Source organism: Actinia tenebrosa, unplaced genomic scaffold (assembly GCF_029948245.1).
Source record: "Actinia tenebrosa isolate PJP-AT-01 unplaced genomic scaffold, QUT_ActTen_1.0 PGA_scaffold2__45_contigs__length_23673736, whole genome shotgun sequence".
Classification (NCBI taxonomy): Eukaryota; Metazoa; Cnidaria; class Anthozoa; order Actiniaria; family Actiniidae; genus Actinia; species Actinia tenebrosa.
The window spans coordinates 20,934,902-20,956,649 of record NW_028292579.1 but is presented as its reverse complement, the minus strand read 5'-3'; the positions used below and the strand labels follow the sequence as shown (position 1 = coordinate 20,956,649).

The following is a 21,748-nucleotide window of genomic DNA, read 5'->3' as shown; positions in this document are numbered from 1 at the left end:
CAGAAACATTGTATTGACATAAATGTGTTAAATAGTTCCCATGGGTAAATGGTGTTTGATACGTTTTAAAACACCAAGACGCGACGCTGGGCAACTTTATTTTGTATTTCTTCTATGTGATCACTACAATTGAGGTTTTCACTTATGATGACATCAAGGTGTTTGAGGGTTACAGGGTTGAAGAGCTAACCATTTGCAGATGTAATTATAAATGCAGCACCTTCTCCTCATTTAATTTTAGACCCTGGGTGGACCTCACGCACAACAGACCGACGCTCTTACCAACTGAACCAACCAGGCGGTGGTCTAAATTCTCTTCTCTTTTGAATTTCAATTTACACACTTCCATTTAAAATAAGTATAAATAATCTGAAAAGAAATAAAGTAAGTGTACATTATCTGAAAAAATACATAATAGGGTTTTTCATATATTTATGGTGGAGGTGTATCACCAGAGTCAATGGGGAACGGTCTGTCGTGATGGCTGGTATATGGAAGAAGCGCAGGTTACATGCCGGCAAATGGGTTTCACTAAAGCTGTGGGATTTTCGTGGGAAGGACGAGGTACGGGCAAAGTATGGGTGAATTACATGGCATGTACAGGTTCAGAGTCGTCACTTGGCAGCTGTCCTCATGCTGGATGGGGAAACGTTGGCTCTGGCTGCCCTACTCACCAATATGATGCTGGTGTGTGTACGTGCACGCTTCTCGGTATTTGTTAGTGTATATCAATCAATCGTACCGGGATATGCAAGATACGAAAGTTCCATGCCGTTTCATGATGATTTGCTGTCTCTGCTCCTGAGCTTTGGAATTGAGTCCCTCATCTATACGCACTTTATCTTCATAAAGCTCATTCAAATATACTCTAAAACTTCATGTATTCAAATCCGTTTTTTCTTGCTTATTCTCATCGCTGTTATCTGAAATTCATATTTAATTTCTTTTCATTGCATCTATTATCGTTATCGTTTATATTCAGCACCTAGTGCAGCTTCTGGATAGTGATTCATGTTTACTTTACAGTGAAAAAACTTTTTACTGTCAACATATATACATAGCCAAATTTTGGTTTAAAATAGATAAAACACTCTTTAAATTACACGTATTTGAAACTAAAATCGCTTTGAATATAGTGAATACAGTTGGTTGTGAACGAATGAATTACATAAGATGTTATGCGTTAAATATTTCACATATTTTCGTCTCTTTCTAATAATAATAATAATAATTATTATTATTATTATTATTATTATTATTATTATCATCATCAAAGGTTTCGTAATAGTAATCTTTTTATTTAAACTCGGATTCGAGATTATCAGAGACTGCTAATGTCTCCGAGCTCACTCACTCGCACTACCACAACTGTCAACTGACATGTTGATGTTTAGGGAGGGAGTAGGGTATCACCAGGGTCAATGGGAAACAGCATGTAATGATTACTGACAAGAGAATATGAACTAAGAGAAGAAATCCCCGTGCCCCATCATGTGCATATTTTTATGCTATTGTTAGAATATAAATATCATCCAATGATATCATTTATTTGATCGTTTGATTTTCTGCACACGCAAATACGCGCGCTTTCTACGCTGTTTGCTAACGTTTTCCTGTGCTTTTCCTATGTTCAAATGTTCAAATCTGCCCTCAAGGTGACAATGTAGGTCGAAAGCTTTGGAAAATAAATGCAAAAATATTCCAGAAAGTTGAACAAATTACTTCTTCACATTCCTGTCGTATTTGCCAAGCTTTCGACGTGCACATTCATATTCAGGTCAGAGTCGAAATTACGGAAAACCCCCCAAAAACTAAGCAAACAGCGTAGAGTGCGCAGTAAATGCGCGTGCAGAAAAACAAATGGTTTGATAGGTGGTACATTAATGATGCGAAGGTTGCATGTCGTCAACTTGGTTTTATCAAAGCTGTTGGACCTTCCCACGATGGACGAGGAACGGGTAAGATATGGCTGTTCGGAATGGGACGTTCAGGATCAGAGGCATCACTTGGAAGCTGTTCTCACAATGCATGGGGAAGCGTTCACTCTGACTGCAACACTCACCAACACGATGCTGGTGTCGTGTACTTTGTGTCGTGTACTTTGTTCGTGTTCATCACGCTTCTGAGTGTTTGTTAGTGGATATTGATGTTTTTTATATGTTATCAAATTTTGTATTCTTTTGAAAAAATACAACTCTTTCCATGTAATGCTTTGCTCACACCAATTGCAAGAGTGGTTTAACTAAACGGGTTTAAAACTAAATCATAAAAATACGCAATGCAACCTCAAAAATGCTCATAACCGTCCCAATGGTTATGTGTATTGCCATCTAAAATATTTTTCACAGTAGTTAGTGAGTTGTGAAGACTGGTATATGGATTTTCGTACGGTGGGCGAGGAACGGGTAAAGCATGGCTAGAAAGCATGCAGTGTTCAGGCTTAGAAGCCACACTCGGAAGCTGTTCTCACAGTGGATGGGGAAGCGTTCGATCTGAGTGCAACCGCCACGAATGGGATGCTGGTGTCGTGTGCTTTGGTTCAATTTTTAGAATTCATGTATCATCCTAGCCGTAGTGATCAATAAATATGCACGCAATGTTATATTATAAAAAATGTGTCTGTTCAATGTTAAAGTTTGTTAAAATGGTACGTGTTCAGTGTTGTTATATGTTTTAATATCTAACATAGAACTTTCTAACTAACATAGAAGTTTCTTTATTTACTCAATAATTGTTATTATTTTTTATATATATGTATACTTTTATATGTATACTTTTTTAATATATATGTATACCAAGGTGACGTTGTTTACATATTCAAATGTTACTCCTACGAAACGAGATATGTCGAATATAAGTGCCGACACCCGCATTGACTGTTTGACGAACATAGGAAGTCTGTGGCTCAAAGTCATTGGGGAATTCGAACAGTCTTTCGTGACGGCTGGCATATAGAAGAAACACAGGTTACATGCCGGCAAATGGATTTCACCAAAGCTGTGGGTTTTTTGTGGGAAGGACGAGGTAACAGGTTCAGAGTCGTCACTTGGCAGCTGTCCTCATGCTGGATGGGGAAACGTTGACTCTGGCTGCAATACTCACCAATATGATGCTGGTGTCGTCTACGTCCACGTTTCTCGGTGTTTGTTAGAGAATATATACTTGAAGAATATATACTTGAGAATATATACGTACCTGCTTATGGTAAATACGAAGGATGCATGCCGTTTCATGTTGTTTTACTGTCTCTGCTTCTGAACAATGGATTGAACTCCCCTTAATTACACACACTTTAATGATAAAAGGGTAAATTTTACGCCGTGAAAAGATGAAAAAACTTACTGACGTTTTGGACACTAGTCCTTCGTCGGAGTGAAAGAGATAGAGGTTGTAGGAAGGAGTGCTTATATCACTGAGAACAAGACAAAAGAAACCAATGGGAACAAGGTAAGGTGGGCAAGGAAAGAAGAATATCGAGAGAGAAAAATATCAAAAGACAAAAGAGTGGATTAGTTAAAAGCAAAGCGTTCATTAAAGACCCATTGCCACTTACCGAGATGCATCACAATTTGTTTACATTTTGAATCGTGTTCACCACTGAAAAAACAATTCCAACCTTTTGAATAAACTCTTAAATAGTCCCTAAAGCCGTAAAAGAATGTAAAAAAAATCATTATTGTGTCTTATGTCTGAAAAGGATTTAATATGGAGTCATTATTCAATATATGAATCTTTGAATTTCATGGACCACGAAAATCACGGTAAATAACAATGGGTCTTTAATCCCGTTGGGACTAGGAGTGCCCAATAGGTGAATAAGCCGCATTTCTTTGGTCTTGAGACAATCATTGTTGCCGTTAATCAAAAAAAGACCGAAAACAATGAAGTCAGCAAGAGAATGGTTAGCTTGATTAAAATGGCGGGAAACTGGTATGGTACTAGTTTATCCTAGCAATATGTTAAATATATGTTCAACGGTTGATAAAGTTACGATGTCAAATGGTAAATGTGTACATGTAACCTATTCTTTAACATGAGCCACAATTTTCTCATTTTCTGAAGCTGCTACATAAGTATCTGCACTCAAAGTTTTCAATGAATTTTAATTCGATTTTTTGGGGCTATGATATTGTTGGCACAACCAAATTGGAAAAAACCTCTGGCCAAAAGCTCTCTTATACGCAATAGTAACTATGGTCTAGCTTAGCCACTTCCACCCAAGCACTTAGGATTGTGTTTGAAATTTCGTTTTCTTTACGATTGTATAAGCCTGAAAGAACTTTAAAGATGTAACCACTATTTTAGTCTACCACAGTAGTCAATGGGGAACAATGTGTGATTATGGTGGTAACTTTGACATGAGGGATGCCAAGGTTGCATGTCGACAACTTGGTTATGCCAAAGCATCTGCGGGTCATTACTGTGAACGAAACTTCTCTTTGGAACGTAATATAACACTCTTTAAACTATGAATTTAAAGCTTGAAAATCTCAAATGACCAACTAGAAGAGCTAAACTAGTGTCATCAATATAGTTTCGTAATAATAACAATCTTTTTATTTATACTCGAATTTGAAAGTAGCAGAGACGATACTAATATCTCCGAGTCTTGTAAGATATGGCTGTGGAACATGCAGTGTACAGGCTCAGAAACCTCACTTGGAAGCTGTTCTCACGATGGATGGGGAAACGTTGGCTCTAGCTGCAATACTCACCAATATGATGATGATATCTTGTACTTTGTTTATGTTATTAATTGAGTCTGAATTTGAAGTTTGAAAATATCAAATAACCAACTACAAGAATTAAACTAGTGTCATCAATATAGATTTCATAATAATAACAATCTTTTTATTTATACTCGGATTTGAAAGTAGCAGAGACTACTAATATATCCGAGTCTTGTAAGATATGGCTGTGGAACATGCAGTGTACAGGCTCAGAAACCTCACTTGGAAGCTGTTCTCACGATGGATGGGGAAACGTTGGCTCTAGCTGCAATACTCACCAATATATCTTTTGCTTTTTTTATATTATCAATTGAGTAAGTATTTCTTCTCGGTGTTTATTAATGGGTGTGATGCTGTTTGGTGTCTCAGAGGTGTACCACCAAGGTCAATGGGGAACAGTGTGTCAAGGTTACTGGGATATGCCAGATGCGAAGGTTGCATGTCGACAACTTGGTTTTGCCAAAGCTGTAGGAGCTTCGCACTATGGACGAGGGACGGGTAAGATATGGCTGTGGCTCATGCAGTGTACAGGCTCAGAAACCTCACTTGGAAGCTGTAGCCACAATGGATGGGGACAAGTTTCCTCTTGCGATCACACTGTTGATGCAGGTGTCGTGTGCTGTCGTCGTGGTACAAATCAGAACATTATACAATAGTGCTTCAGTAGCACTACCCAAGTGATAGTACTACCTTACTTTGAAAACCATATGTTTGTAACTTTTATATTTCTAGAGCTGTAAGTTATTCGTATAAAGCAATCTAAGTGAGGGTATTCCGAAAAAAACTGTTTTGAAACGTTGTCTGTTCCTGTTCCATAGTTTACAAGCATTGAACTAAAACTGTTGTGTGCGATAATTCTATTTGAGATTTTGGTTTACACCATGCTCTTCCATCTAAAAGTAAATAATCTGAATTGAAAAAACTTGCTTGGCTTCTACAAATCGTACTTATCCTGACGACGATTTAGGTCAAAAAAGTTCAAAACTTTTAAGTTCTTTTAAACAATCAGCCTTTTATAATAAGATAACATTTTAGCGTGCTATGTCACAATTTTAATCGTCGAAGAATATCCTAAAATATGGCTATCCAGTGATATAAGTCACGTTGAGGTGTATCACCAGAATCAATGAGAACAGAGTGTACTAATAACTGGTACATGGAGGAAGCGAAGGCTGCATGTCGCCAAATGGGTTTCATAAAAGGGGTAAAGTATTGGTAGAAACAAGAGAATATTTACTTAATATTCTCTTGGTACACCAATGCATGCAATGTACAGGTCCTGGAGCACCTCTAGTAAGTTGTCCGTACAATGGATGGGGAAACGATAACTTTAAATGCCCTACTCACAAATATTCTATTCTAGGTCTCGTGGAAGTGTATCACCAGGGTCAATGGGGAACAGTATGTAATGATTACTGGGGTATGCCAGATGCAAAGGTCGCATGTCACCAACTTGGCTTTACCAAAACTGTAGGAGCTTCGTACGACGGACGAGGTACGGGTAAGATATGGCTATACAGCATGGGATGTTCAGGCTCAGAGTCCTCACTTGGAAGCTGTTCTCATGGGGAAACGTCTTCTCTAAGATCTCTAACATCCCTAAAATATGAAAGAACATTCCTGGCGTTGTTTACAGTGTACACACTAGTATCCTGTAACAGTTACTGACAACTAAGGCATATCGTAGAAAAAAGTTAAAGAAAGAAGGAGGACACCTAAGATGCAGGTTATGCCACGTCCAAGAAGAAACGATACCACACTTGCTATGCGGATGTTCTGCTATCGCACAATCCCTATACAAAGCAAGACCCGATCGGATGCTACACCCTATTTTCCATGAAATCATATCGTTCTATAGGTTCACTAAAGATGAAGATCTGCCGACGCCATGGCACAAACAACCAATACCAGAACCTGTCGTAAAGAACAAAAAAGGAAAGATACTCTGGGACATTGCAATACATCTAAAGGTTGCACCAAAAACGGAGCTAACAAGCCGGACACAGTGATAAAGGACAAAGAGAAGAAGACCTGGTTGATCATTGAAGGAACTGTTTGTAATATAGGCATTATTGAAGAACGAACACTATTAAAACAACAGAAATGTACCGAATCAGGTCTAAAGAGCCCATATCCCTAGATTTTCTAGCGGGTTATAAGAAACAACTTGTACATGATGTGGAAAGGGTAGCCAAAGATGATGGACAAAATTTGATAACACAATGCCAAAAATGAGTAATATCGCAAAACTGCGAAATAGTTGAGGCATTCTACACCTTTGAATAAACATTTGTTAGTGACACACTAAGGATATAGCCTAGAACTATAAAGTTCCGCTTTATTCTCGTAAAGTATTACGCATACTGTAAGTTTAAATAAACAAAGATAATAACAAGAAGAAGAAGAAGAAAAGAAAAAAAAGAATTATAAGTATATGAATAAGCATATGGCCTTTTGGATTGCATACCACAAGCACGGCGGACTGCATTAGGTAATTTGTTCCAAAGCGCTGGTGCTGCCGCAGTGAAGCTACGATCACCAAGTGTACGTCGAATTTTTGTTCTAGGTGGTTGTAATAGAAAGTCGCCGGATGACCTTAAGTTCTAGAAGGAGTTTTTTAAGTGAGAAGTTCGTTTATATACGCCGGTGCGAGTCCATAATTAGCCTTATAAGTGAAGAGTAAGATCTGTCAACCAAACGAAATGTTCGGTACCTTTGCATACGTTTACTCTGATTAATTTCAGTCTATTGAAAATACTGGTAATACTTTACAGATTCAAATGTGGTTGGTAAAATACGAGTCTACTACAGTGGGCAACGGGGGACAGTGTGTAGTGGTTACTTTGACATGAATGATGCGAAGATTGCGTGTCGACAACTTGGCTTTACTAAAACTGTAGGATATTGGTGGAATGGAAAAGGGTCGGGTAAAGTATGGCTGTGGAAGATGCAGTGTACAGGCTCAGAAACCACAATTGCTAGCTGTACTCACAACGGATGGGGTAGTGTTCACTCTGACTGTAACCAGCACATATATGATGTTGGTGTGGGATTCACTTAAACGAGAACCTGAGATACAGTTTTCCGCTCTTAGCCTGGCTGGAATGTGTTGCTATGAACAAATATATCGTTTAGATAATTATCCGAGATGAGGCTAACTTCGTCGAGCAGGTATATCCTAAAACCCTAAAATCAGAAAAAAATATTGTAATTGAAGTTTTCGACGATATTTTTACGATATGAGAATTGCTTGATGCATTGCATAGTTATAAAATACAGCCTTTCTCGGAGAATAATTTTTAATCTTGTTATTATTGTTATTTTTCGAATATTGTGAAGGTGGAAGGAGTTTTTTACATAGAAGGAAAAAATCTTTGATGTCTTTGTGTTGATCTGTATTTATTGGTTCAATGGGGGATACTGTGTGATTTCAACGTAACTATATTCTAAATATAGTTTTCAAAGCAGGCGATGTAGTTTGTACTCATTCTAGATGGGTAAACGCTAATTCTCACTGCAACGGGATAGCAAGAAGTTGATGTCGTTTTGTTGAATTACGATATACAGAATCTATGTTTTTTTAGTTTTATAGAAGTCCACTATTAATGTATTGGAAAAATGTTTCCTCCTCACTTGCTTTCACCAAAGCTGTATGGATTTTAATAGACGTATAGCTACATAATACTTAATTGAAGAAAATCGTGTAGTCGTTCTAAGTCTAAGCCTGCGTTGTTTGAATAATATTGCTAGCTGAACAATAAGAAGACACAATTAAATAAAAAAGTTACGTTCTCTCCCTAATGCATAACTTTAAAAGCTTCAAATAAGCCAATGATCTGATATGAAAGAAAAAGGATAGGCATCAGACATTGGAAAAATTAGGGTTCCAAACATCGATCTTCGTTTTTCTATCGTATATCTTCACGTAAGATTATTAGAGTTGAGACACTTTTCAATCAAGCTCAAATTATACAAGACCACTTTTGACGTTTTGGGAGTAGTAGGGAGTCCATTATACGTAGGAATTTCACTTTGTTTAAGAAATTGCGTAGTCTTTGCTAGCTGAACAATAAGCGGAGACAGTAAATAGGTATAATGGGCATCAGACACCAAAAACTTAGGGTCTCAAACACGATCTTAGATGATTTTTGTTATACTATCGTGGAAGATTGTTCGGGTTGAAACGCTTTGAAATCTTACAGGAAGAAGCGACTTGTTAATTTCTCTATCTTTGTAAACACGAGTGCATTCATGAAGAGCTTTGGTCAAAAACGTTAACTTTGCATGAGGTCTTTTAGGTGTAAAGTAATGTCCATCGTTCCTTAAGTATAAGTGTGCAGGTGTTAATCCTGTTGTCAACATACATTCGTTCTTTGTTATTAGAACAGATACACGGTAAGTCATTCCACGGTAAGTCATTCCATGCTTGATAAAACAAAAACCACATGAAACATGAAACTACTATAGTGTATTCTTAATAAAACCAACTACTCTAATGCACTTTTTGACTGCGATACCTTAAAGGTGTCGCTAAACGTAACATGAAACTACTTTATGTCAATCAAAGTTTAAACGTTTTTTGCCAAAGCTCCTCATGATTGGTCCTGATATGAATGATGCGAAAGTTACATGCCGACAGATTAGTTTCAGTAAAACTGTAGGATTCTCGTACCATGGACGAGGCACAGGCAAGATATGGCTGTACAACATGCATTTTTCAGGCTCAGAAACCTCACTTGGAAGCTGTTCGCGCAATGTATGGGGAAACGTTTATTCTACCTGCAAAGGTCACAAGGTGCTCTTGTTGTCATGGTGCAAATTCATGTTACAGCTTTTCCATCGGCATAACTCTGCCAAAGCAGACATTAACTCCGACGAAGGACTAACGTCCGAAACGTCAGTCTACTATCTTTCGTACCTACGGTGATAAAATTATTTACTACGACATATATATCCTTCATATAAAAATCAATAGTCAGCTACCAACTTCCATTCCTTTCCTGTATAACAATTTATAATGATTTCTTATGGCAGTAGGCACATGTGCTTATTGAGCGCCTATTTTCGTTTATGATGACACCAAGATATTTAAAGGATTTCACACTTTCAAAATTGTTGTCATTGACGAAAAGGTGGATGTTGTCTATCTTCTTGAGTTGACCAGAAGTGCCAATTATGATGAAATTCATTTTATCAATGCGAAGTGTTAATTTATTAGCTTGAAGCCAGGACGAGACGCTCTCAAGATCAGCATTTAATTTTCTTTGAAGATCAGTTGCAGATGTATCAGCCCAGAAAAGCGCCATGTCATCAGCAAACATAGATATTGTTATTTTTGCTAACTTCCGATGTGTCCCATTGATGTATACCGTGAATGGCAAGTGTCCAAGAATTGACCCTTGCGGAACACGAATAGATACGTTAGCAGTAGGGGAAAAAGAATATGGGATGTTCAGGGTTAGAAGCCTCACTTGGAAGCTGTACTCAAAATGGATGGGGAAACGTTCCCTCTGACTCCGATCACGATGCTTGTACCGGTTCTCCAAAGTCACACCTGGGAGCGGTTCTCACGACGGATGGCAGGGTCATACAGGGTTACACAGTCGTATATATTGATGTTTTTTTTAAAGGCAGCACCTTCTCCTCAATTATTTTGGGACCGTGAGTGGAGGTTCAGTCCTGGCTTAACCCGCGACCTCCCGCACAACAAACCGACGCTCTTACCAACTGAACTAAGCAGGTGGTGGTCTGTCGTGATGGCTGGTATATAGAAGAAGCACAGGTTACATGCCGGCAAATAGGTTTCACTAAAGCTGTGGGATTTTCTTGGGAAGGACGAGGTACGGGTAAAGCATGGATGAATAACATGGCATGTACAGGTTCAGAGTCGTCACTTGGCAGCTGTCGTCATGCTGGATGGGGAAACGTTGGCTCTGGCTGCAATACTCACCAATATGATGCTGGTGTCGTGTATGTGCACGTTTTCTGGGCGTTTGTTAGAGGATATATACTTCACTCGTACTGGGAAATGCAAGATACGAAGGTTCTTGGTGTTTTGCTGTCTCTTCTCCTGAACTATGGAATTCACTCCCCTTATCTATACGCACTTTATCTTCGTTACCTTTATTCAAATATGCTCTAAAAACTCATTTGGTCCGTGTTTTTGTTGCTAAATCTAATCGTCATTATTTGAAATTCCTATTTTTAATTTATTATCATTATATAGAAGCTAGCATGGTCGAGTGGTCATAGCGTCGATCCCGCAATCCGGTGGTGCCGGGTTCGAGTCCCGCTGTGGCCACTAGGTGAAACAGTATTTGTCCTGATCACTGATCAGTTCAGATTCAGTTTCTCGTCCATGCTTGTAAATAGCCAACTGGTTTGCCTCCTTGCCAGTTATGAAAACTACTGGGTCACCAGTAATGTAAGTCACCCTCATTAAATAAAGTAATTTTTTTATTTTTTTATTTTTTTATATGTATTATCGTTATCGTTTAACTTCAGCGCCTAATAATAATAATAATAATATTAATAATAATTTATTGAGTATTTAACAAGTTTCAATACTTTACAATAGAAGAAAGAAATTACACTAAAAATGACAGGTTAACAACTATATATAATTATATAACAATTTCTTAAAAAAGATAACATAATTAATAGAATAAAATGATAGAGCAGCTTCTGGATAGATGCTTTATAAAAATTGTTTCATTTTTATAAACATTTATAACTTTGATGTTACTAAAAGTGTAGGACCTTCGCTGTATGGACGAGGGACGGGTAAGATATGGCTGAGCAGGATGGGAAGTGAAAATTTTATTTTAATTTACACATACAAATAACCTACCCCAAGTTTGCAATTTGCAGCATCATTAAACTAATTATTTTTTGACACTATACACTTGTATGTACATTAATGGATACACTTTGCTTTCAAACTGAAATTACGGTTTTTGGAGGCTAACACAGTAAACGAGCATCACACATACTAGTCTGTCTAAATGCAAATATAATTGGGCCGCATCGGTGATTTCATGAAATATGTTCAACGGTTGATAAAGTTACTATGTCAATTGGTACATGTGTACATGTAACCTATTTTTTAACATGAGCCATAATTTTGTCATTTTCTGAAGCTAAAGTTTTCATTAAATCTTAATTCGATTTAAACCATTTCTTTGGGTCTATAATATTGTTGGCACGGCTAAATTGGAAAAACCTCTGGCCAAAACCTCTCTCATATTCAATACTACTTATTGTCTAACTTATCCACTTCCACCCAAGCTCTTAGCATTGTGTTTGACATTTTGTGTTATTTACGACCGATTTTACGACACTATAAGCCTGAAGGAACTGTAAATGTGTAACCACTATTTTAGTCTACCACAATGGTCAATGGGGAGCAGTGTGTTATGATGGTTACAACTATGCCTTTGATATGAGGGATGCCAGGGTTGCATGTCGACAACTCGGTTATTCCAAAGCTGTAGGATATTGGTGGTTTGGACAAGGGACGGGCAAAGTATGGTTGTACAACATGCAATGTACAGGCTCAGAGTCCTCACTTGGAAGCTGTACTAGTAGTGGGTATGGCAATGGTGCTTGGTGCAGTCACGGCAACGATGTTGGTGTTGTATGTTCTGTCTTCTTATGTTTGTTTTTTTTAAAGTGAGTACTCAATTTAAGAAAAACAATACAAAAAGAGGGCATCAGAGGTTTGATGTTTTACATTTTGTATTTTTCACTTGAGCAGTGTCCATGACCATTACGTAATTTTCTGTTGTTGTGTTGTGTTTTTTTTTTGTTCTGTCGGGTTGTGTCGCGTTTTGTCCTGTGCTATTCTGTGCTGTTCCATGCTATGGTAATGGTGCTTGGTGCATATTGTTGGAATGGACGAGGGTCGGTAAGGTATGGCTTGGAAGCTCTTCTTGAAGGTTGTCCTTTTCAGCATCGAAAAAATGCTTCGGACTTTAAATAGCTTTCCCAATAAAAACAAGGACCGTGCCTTTATATTGATAGGGTTGTAAGTCGTGTATAGAAAGAGGTCCACGCTTCGTAATCCAGAAAAATAATATTAAAATTGTCATCTGGCTTGAACACTTTTTAAATCAATACTTCCAAATATTAGCACAAATACAGCCTAATTACAATGGAAAATGTATCGGAAGCTTTATGTTGATTATACATTAAAGAACAAATATTGGAGTCTCAACAAACAAGGCACATCCACGCCGTTATGCTTATTTAATGGAGTTTACATTTAAGAAATAAAGATGTAATTTATGCGATCTTTAATTTGTAGGCTAGGAGCTGATGGCTACAGCTGGTAGCCAAAATATTCAAAGTAAAGGATTCAACATGCTATCCGTTATTGTCTTCATTATGTTCTTTGTCTTATTTTATCATTGATAGTCATTCAATCAAAATTGCTGTGAGTGGTTCTTCTCTTTGGACGCGTTTGATACCCACCTCTTCGGTCTAAAAATAGTTCTAGCTGAAATAGGGTTAGCCATATAGTAGTTCTAGCTAAAATAGGGTTAGCTATATAGGTCTTGTTGAGGTGTATCACCAGAGTCAGTGGGGAACAGTGTGTACTTATGACTGGTATATGGAGGAAGCAAAGGTTGCATGTCGCCAAATTGGTTTAACGAAAACTGTGGGATTTTCGCGTCGTGGACGAGGTACGGGTAAAGTATGGGTGAATTACATGGCATGTACAGGTTCAGAGTCGTCACTTGGCAGCTGTCCTCATGCTGGATGGGGAAGTGTTAACTCTTACTGCAATACTCACAAATATGATGCTGGTATCTAGTACTTTATTTATATTATTCATTGAGTATGTAATGCTTCTCGGCATTTATCTTTGGCGGTGATGCTGCTAGGTATCTTGGAGGTATATCACCAAGGTCAATGTGGTACGTTATGTACCAGTATGTTGCGGTGGCTGGGATATGCCCGATGCTAAGGTTGCATGTGGACATGTTTGGACGATGTATGGGTACGATATGGCTGTGGAACACGCTGCTCTAAGTGGTAAATAAATGTGTTCCATACAAGTCTTTTTCCCCCATTCAAAGTACGTCTAGTAAAGGTTTTTACCTGTGCGCCGCAATTACTTTTTCCTGGTCGGCCGCTGACCAGCGTAGCAATCGCGTGATCAGTATCTAATCGTGATTAACGGATTTTAAAATTTCGATACAATCCTGTCGTGTGCTTTTGTTATATTATTAATAGATTTCGTTGAGTATACGCAGTTGAAAACAAATCAGTGGCGAGAAACTTGATTTGAGCGGAGTAGATTATGAAGTGATCACCATTCTGTCTAGGTGGACTTGAGTCTGTTTGAGTCCTCCTTGAAAATATGTTGGATTTTAAAATTTGAAATGATTCTTTGATAAGTCGGGAAATTAATAAGTAGTCTTGCCGAGTAAATGAAAATTGTCAAACTCTATGACAACAATGGTGGAGAGGTAGTATTCGATGAAAGGCCTGTCTTTTCGGTGCAACAGTCGGTCCTTCAAATATTTTTTCGTATTTGTTTTAGTGATTATCACCACATGGCTCAGTGAATTTGAAATTCATTGTTGTGTATACGGTAATTTTATCCAAGGCGAGTTCAACGTCTATGAGCTGAAGCAATATAGCATAGCCCATGTTTTGGTAATATTGCAGTTTCGAGTTCTCTGTTCCTCAAAGTTAGCCTCTTTCTTTGTGCCTCGATTTTACTTCGATTTAGCCTTGATTTTACCACCCACATCTATGTGTGTTAATGTCTATTTATTTGTTCCAGTAAAGGTCATTGAAATTTTAAAGTGTTTGTATGGGTGGAAGTTGTCCATTGTAAACTTTAAAGTAACCTAAATGAGTCTGTAATCAAGGGACACGGCAAAGCACAGAACAGCATAGAACAGCACAGAATAGCACATGACAAAACACAACACAACCCGACAGAACAAAAAAAAACACAACACAACAACAGAAAATTACGTAATGGTCATGGACACTGCTCAAGTGAAAAATACAAAATGTAAAATATCAAACCTCTGATGCCCTCTTTTTGTATTGTTTTTTTAAAATTGAGTACTCACTTAAAAAAAAAACATATTAAGAAGACAGAACATACAACACCAACATCGTTGCCGTGACTGCACCAAGCACCATTGCCATACCCACTACTAGTACAGCTTCCAAGTGAGGACTCTGAGCCTGTACATTGCATGTTGTACAACCATACTTTGCCCGTCCCTTGTCCAAACCACCAATATCCTACAGCTTTGGCATAACCGAGTTGTCGACATGCAACCTTGGCATCTCTCATATCAAAGCCGGAACCACCATAACAAACTGTTCCCCATTGACCACTGTGGTAGACTTGTATAACACTTGTGAAACATAATTCATTGTCCATTTTTGCCCCTTACCGTTAATCATCGTATGTACGTAGAAATAATAAACACGTAAATCTTATAAAATATCAATTTTAAAAGGTCATATAAAAATATGTCATATATACATTAAATATAGTATATATAGTAAATAAGTCAATGAGAATAAGTTTTAAAATGACAAGTAAATGGCTTATCGTTGCGGCATTTCGTAGTATTGAAACGAGACATTTATTAAACTTTTGAACTTTTATTATATATTCATGCAACATTTAACAATTATAGTAGAACGAGACTTTGTTATTACACAAAAATTCTCGTATCTGCTGTAATGTTGTAATGATTTATGTACGCTAAAATTATAAAAAAGGAACATGTATAAAAAATGTTTGTATATGTTTATTGAACTTTTACAGTCAAACCAGATCAGGCGTATCCCCCAAGAACGATTGTTCATTCGATTATATGACTATTTGAACCATTATTTGTTTCAAGAATGCATTCCGTTTGAAAGTATTTAAACGAATATTTAAAACATTATTGGATTACTGTATATTCATACATTATTATATTTTATTATTACTTTTTCCTAGAATGCATGGGAATCCGTGTGTAATAGATCTTGTTATATGAATGATGCACGGGTCACTTATGTACAGATTTGTCAGTTTACAAAAACATTCATTACTCGTAAAAGTTTGTAACTTCATAACGTTGCATAGTTCAAGCCGTGCGCTTTCAAAACCTATGACAAATAAAAATGAAATAACGGGCCAAACGAACGTTTAACGAATTGAATGGGAGACATGACGCCATTTGATTGTGATCCTTGGCATGCCATCCAAATAGTCCAATATTTATTCGTACCGCATCCAACAACATAGTTGTTCATAGTACAAATAATCAACAGTTTTGGTGAACCCAAGTTGTCTATGAGCGACCTTCGTTATTACAAGGGTAAATTTACTAAGATAACTTTGATTATTATTACAAACAGTAATTACATTTCGATATATACAATATAAACAATATGTAACATAAGTGTTGATTTTTATATTTAGAAAGACAAAAAAAGATTTAAAAAAGGATTTTTTTACAGATTATTAGGAAATTAGTAAATAAAATAAGAAATAAATGAATAAATACGCATACAGATAGTTATGTGTATTTATTCACTCATTTATGTAAAAAGGTACCTAGAAGTTTCGAATATGTCACTTTACATTCTACGCTAATGATCTAAATAAAATACTAGAAATTCAGATTTGATTGTTGATTTGAATGATTTAAAAAAAAGATTATTGTAGGATTCTTGTAAATCATTACATTTACGAGGACCTTTATAATGTATTGAAAATTTACCGCATCATTAGTTCTTACAGGATGAATATAATAGGCTGATTTATAGGCTATTCTTCTATATTTTCCATTATTTTTGAAGAGATGGTCTAAATGTTGGTCAAATTTGGAAAAGGTCATAATTCGTAGGGCTTTTTTCTGAAGTCTAATGAGTGGTTGAAGATAAATACTGTAGGTCGATCCCCAGATAATCATACCATATGTCAAATAAGGGTAGATAAGACAGTAGTGTAATTGTTTCAAAATAGAATTATTTACAAAGTATCTCAGTTTAGAAATTATGCCAACACCTCTAGAAATTTTTTTACACAGGTCTTGAATGTGTTGATTTTAACTCAGGTTTTTATCAATAATAAGACCTAAATATTTAGCATATGTTTCCTGCTTACATTGACGAGTGCAAATTATTAATTTGAAATGATATGTAATCTTCTTTTGGGGTGGATAAAAAGAACAAAATTTGTTTTTTTGGAATAGACCAGTTTCGAATTCCAAATTACCGCTGCGTTCCTTGATTACAGACTCATTTGTACAGGGTTTAGCCTCGTATCAGTGTTTAAATATTCACAAATACCAACAGAAAAGTAAAGAATGCACAATTTCAACAATACAAACATTTTGAAACCCGACGGATCTAGACTGGAACACGTGAATATTCTGCACAAACTCGAGGCTAACCCTGTGCAAATGATTCTGTGATCAAGAAACACAGCGGTAATTTGGAATTCAAAACGGGTCTATTGAGAGATAATTTGTTTGCATTTAGCCATTGTGAAACTTTATAGAATTCAGAGTTAGTTTTACTCTCCAAATGCTGAAGATTAGGATCACTAAGAAATAGATTAGTATCTTCAGCAAATATGTGGAAATCTAACAGGTTAGATTACTTATATATATCATTAATATAGATAAGAAAGAGTAGAGGTCCTAGAAGAGAGCCTTGAGGAACTCCACAGGTGACAGTTCTATAGTCTGAAGATACATAGATACAAATTGTTTTCTATTAGTTAAATAAGTAAGGAACCAGTGAAGAGGAATTCCACGGATTCCATAGTGTTCTAATTTTCTTATTAAGATCTTATGGTCCACTGTATAAAAATCTTTTTGTAGGTCTAAAAAAATACCACAAGAATATCAGCTTTTGTCTATCGCACTTTGTACCTTGTCTATTAATAAGTAAGTGAATGAATGATGGAATAATTAGAACGAAAACCAAACTGATTTTTATACAGGGTTGATTATAGATTAATAAACTTGATTAATATATTATATGCTAGTTTTTCTAGGATTTTGTTCGAAACAGAAACAAGAGATATGGGACGGCAGTTTGAAATGTCTAGTTGTAGTTGTGAACATTTTTTATAAATAGGAATAACTTGAGAGAGTTTCAGATTATCTGGAACAAGGCCAATTGAGAAAGAGTGATTAATAATGATTGCTAGAGGGTATGAAGCTCTCTCCTTTGAAATCTTGAGTAGGAATATTGGAATACTGTATGGACCAGAAGACTTGTATGAATTTAAGTTAGAAAGAATATGGTAGAGACTAGATAAACTAGTTAACCGCGTCGGTGTTTAGAATCAAACAGTAGGAGAACTGATTTAACTTAATTCACCGTATGGTTTGTGATGTTTAGAAACTAAAAGTTAAATTAGAAAATTAGAAAGTTAACTTAGAAAGGATGTCTTCTATTTCAACTGGAAATGTTGGTGAAAGAAAGAAAGAATTGTTAGACGGTAACTCATAAATGATTTCTCAGAAGGTGGAATAGATGTTGCAAGTCGAGGTCCTACGTTAACAAAAAAGTTATTGAATTCCTGAGCTAGTTGAAAAGGATCAGTGATATTAATCCGTTTTTAGAAGTTTTAGCTGGTAAAAAGTAAGTTTTTTTTCCAAGGCAAATCAAATATTCTTTACCTTTCCATAATAACTTAAAGTTTTTGTTTAATTTATAGAGAAGTATTTATTATAATAACGCCTTTTGCTAATCTTCAGAAGGTGATTTATTTTATTTCTATATTGTTTGAATTTTTGGTAATAATATGGACTGCGATTTTTCATATAGAGTCTGAAATGAAAATAAAATGAAAATACTTATATTAAATGAATATAATACCCATACTAACATCATAGTTGTGAGTTTTGCACAAAGAGTCAACCGTACCCCATCCTGGATGAGAGCAGCTTCGAAGAGATGACTCTGAACCAGTACATTCCATTTCGTCGAGCCATACTTTACCCGTCCCTCTTCCGTATCGCCAATTTCCTAAGGCGCTGTCAAAACTGTTAAAACGTTGACGACAAGCTACCTTGGCGTCCCTCATGTCAAACCAATCATGACATACTGTTCCCCATTGACCAATGTGGTAGACTTGTATAATCCTTTTGAGAAAAAAGCATTTGTTTTTCATATGTTTTGAGTATTCGATTTTGCAGAGTTCTGAAGGCTTCGTTCCATTTTTTGAAAGTAGTTTGAGAAGACGGAATTTCTCTCCACTTATGTTCACAAAGATCTCGTGGAGATGTATCACCAGGGCCAATGGGGAACAGTTTGTCTTTATGGCTGGTACATGGAAGAAGCGAAGGTAGCATGTCGCAACCTAGGCTTTACAAAAACTGTAGGATTTTCGTGGGATGGACGAGGTACGGGTAAAATATGGCTGAACGAGATGCAATGTACAGGCTCAGAGTCCTCACTTGGAAGCTGTACTCACAATGGATGGGGTAGCGTTCACCCTAACTGCAACGGTCACACTATTGATGCTGAGTTGTTATGAAAGGGAAATGTTGCCTCTCAGTTCTTTGATATTTTCGTATAATTGCCTGATTTTAACGTCAACGTTCTTCGTGGAGTTCCTCAAGGAAAAATCATAAGAGATCGATTATACGATTCAAGGGCAGCATGAGTCTCCACAATTTTCATTTCATATAAAATTGAACTCGTGTTGCACATATTGCTCTCGTGGAGGTGTATCACCAGGGACAATGGGGTACAGTGTGTTATTATGGCTGGTATATGGAGGAAGCGAAGGTTGCATGTCGACAACTTGGTTTCACTAAAGCTGTAGGAGCTTCGTACGATGGACGCGGGACGGGTAAGATATGGCTGTACAACATGGGATGTTCAGGCTCAGAGGCTTCACTTGGAAGCTGTTCTCACAATGGATGGGGAAATGTTAACTCTGGATGCAACGGTCACACCTGGGATGCTGGCGTCGTTTGCCTATATTTTTGTTTTGTAAAAATAAGTTTGTTAGCTAGTGCTAAATCTAGACCAGTGCTAATCTAAGACCAGTCTTTAATAAACATATACGTACCACCAATTTACAATCAGAAGTTTGGTGAATTTTTAAAATGTTTTAAAATCGAGGCACGCTTTTCTTGGAGAATTATTCTTCAGATATCAAAGTAATGCCATGATGGGTTTTGGAAGCAAACATACTAACCAGCATTACCCATACCTGTCCTCTTATGCAAATATATGCTGATGCAGCATCGGTGATCTTAAATAATTATCATGACTATGTCATGATATAACGCGCGCTCTTATTGACCGCATATCTATGACCAAAAGATGGATTGTACACGAGCGCGCAATTTATTATGCATGATTGGGTGCGCAGACGTCAAAAATCTTTTTCAACACTTTCTCGAAACGTGCAACAATCAGTAACTGTGATCTAATCTAGCCATTTAGCCCAGGCACGTAGAATTTTATGTTGGCTATTTTTATTGTTGGCGGACAAAGGACGTGTAAAGTATCTGCTGATTTGGATGCAGTGGATGCACAAAAGCCTCTGCTTTAAATTGGTTTAAGAGGTAGTTATCAATTTTTGATCGCATAGATCGTTGCCTCCTTCGCGGCCGTTCTTGGGTGACGACCCTAAGAACGGCTGCCAAGGAGGCTACATAGATCGCAGACGCGGCCAAACGTTGAATAAGAACTGCCCAAAATATCTCTTACCTACAACAACCAATAACTTTGATCTAATTTAGCCAGTTTATGACATGTTTGATTCTTGTTACGATTCCGTAAGTCCGAAATACATTTGAATTTGAAAGTGTTATTTTAGGCTACCGCAGTGGTCAATTGGGAACAGTGTGTCATGGTTACTTTGAAATGAATGATGCTAAAACTGTAGGATATTGCGACTATGGAGAAGGTTCCGGTAAATGATGGCTGTGGTACATGCGGTGTACACTGAATCAAAATTTTCTTTTGGAAGTTCTAATCAAGATGGATTGGGAAACGTTCACTCCGGCTGAAATGAAAGTGATAATGTTGATGTTGTGTACTTTTTCATATCATCAATACGTGCTGGATTAGATCTTGTATATTGGTTTGTGCTATTTGCGACTTCGTAAGGCGCAAGTAAATGTAAAAATGTAATCTTTATTTTAGGCTACCTCAGTGGGGAACAGTATGTCATGGTAGCTTTGATATGAGGGATGCCAAGGTAGCATGTCGGCAACTCGGTTATTCCAAAGCTGTAGGATATTGGTGGTTTGGACAAGGAACGGGCAAAGTATGGTTGTCCAACATGCAATGCACAGGCTCAGAGTCCTCACTTGGAAGCTGTACTAGTAGTGGGTATGGTAATGGTGCTTGGTGCAGTCACGGCAGCGATGTTGGTGTTGTATGTTCTGTCTTCTTCTGTTTTTTTAAGTGAGCATTCAATTAAAAAAAAAACTATGCAATTAGAGGAAATCAGAGGTGTGATCCATGTGTTACTGCCATTACGTTTTTCTCTGTTGTTGTGTTGTGTTTTGTTTGTTCTGCATGTCGTGTTGTGTTCTGTCTTGTTCTGTGACGTTCTGTTCGGTTCTGTTCGGTGCTGTTCTATGCTGTTCTGTACTTGGCTGTGTTCCTTGATTACAGACTCATTTACTCAGGTTTCGCCACGTATCATTAAGTTACCTCCTAACGGTAAAGTTTCCTTTTTCATATCATCAATACGTGCTAGCTTTTATCTTGCATATTGGTTTGTGCTATTTGCGACTTCGAAAGGCGCAAGTATATGTAAAAATGTAATCTTTATTTTAGGCTACCACAGTGGGGAACAGTATGTCATGGTAGCTTTGATAATCAATCAATTCAAAATAAGCAATAGCCGGATTAATAATATTCATATGATAACAGTACAGGTTTTATAGGGATGAACCAGGATGAGGTGCAGTACAACTGTTAGCTCAACTTTATTTGACGAAGATATACAATGTGTCAAAGATAATATTCAATTGGCTTTTAGCTTTCGTTCGATCTTTATTTTT

The 21,748-nt window shown here is 37.0% G+C and overlaps 1 protein-coding gene across 1 annotated transcript; it reads left to right on the top strand.

The window, feature by feature from the left end:
- The first annotated feature begins 434 nt into the window (after positions 1–434).
- On the top strand, positions 435–13,545 carry LOC148909566 (scavenger receptor cysteine-rich domain superfamily protein-like). Its single transcript, XM_089034188.1, has 7 exons — positions 435–687; positions 4,306–4,446; positions 5,100–5,360; positions 6,094–6,231; positions 7,505–7,750; positions 12,113–12,366; positions 13,306–13,545. The coding sequence occupies exons 1-7, from the start codon at positions 435–437 to the stop codon at positions 13,543–13,545; spliced, it is 1,533 nt and encodes a 510-aa protein (XP_088890314.1).
- Positions 13,546–21,748: the final 8,203 nt, after the last annotated feature.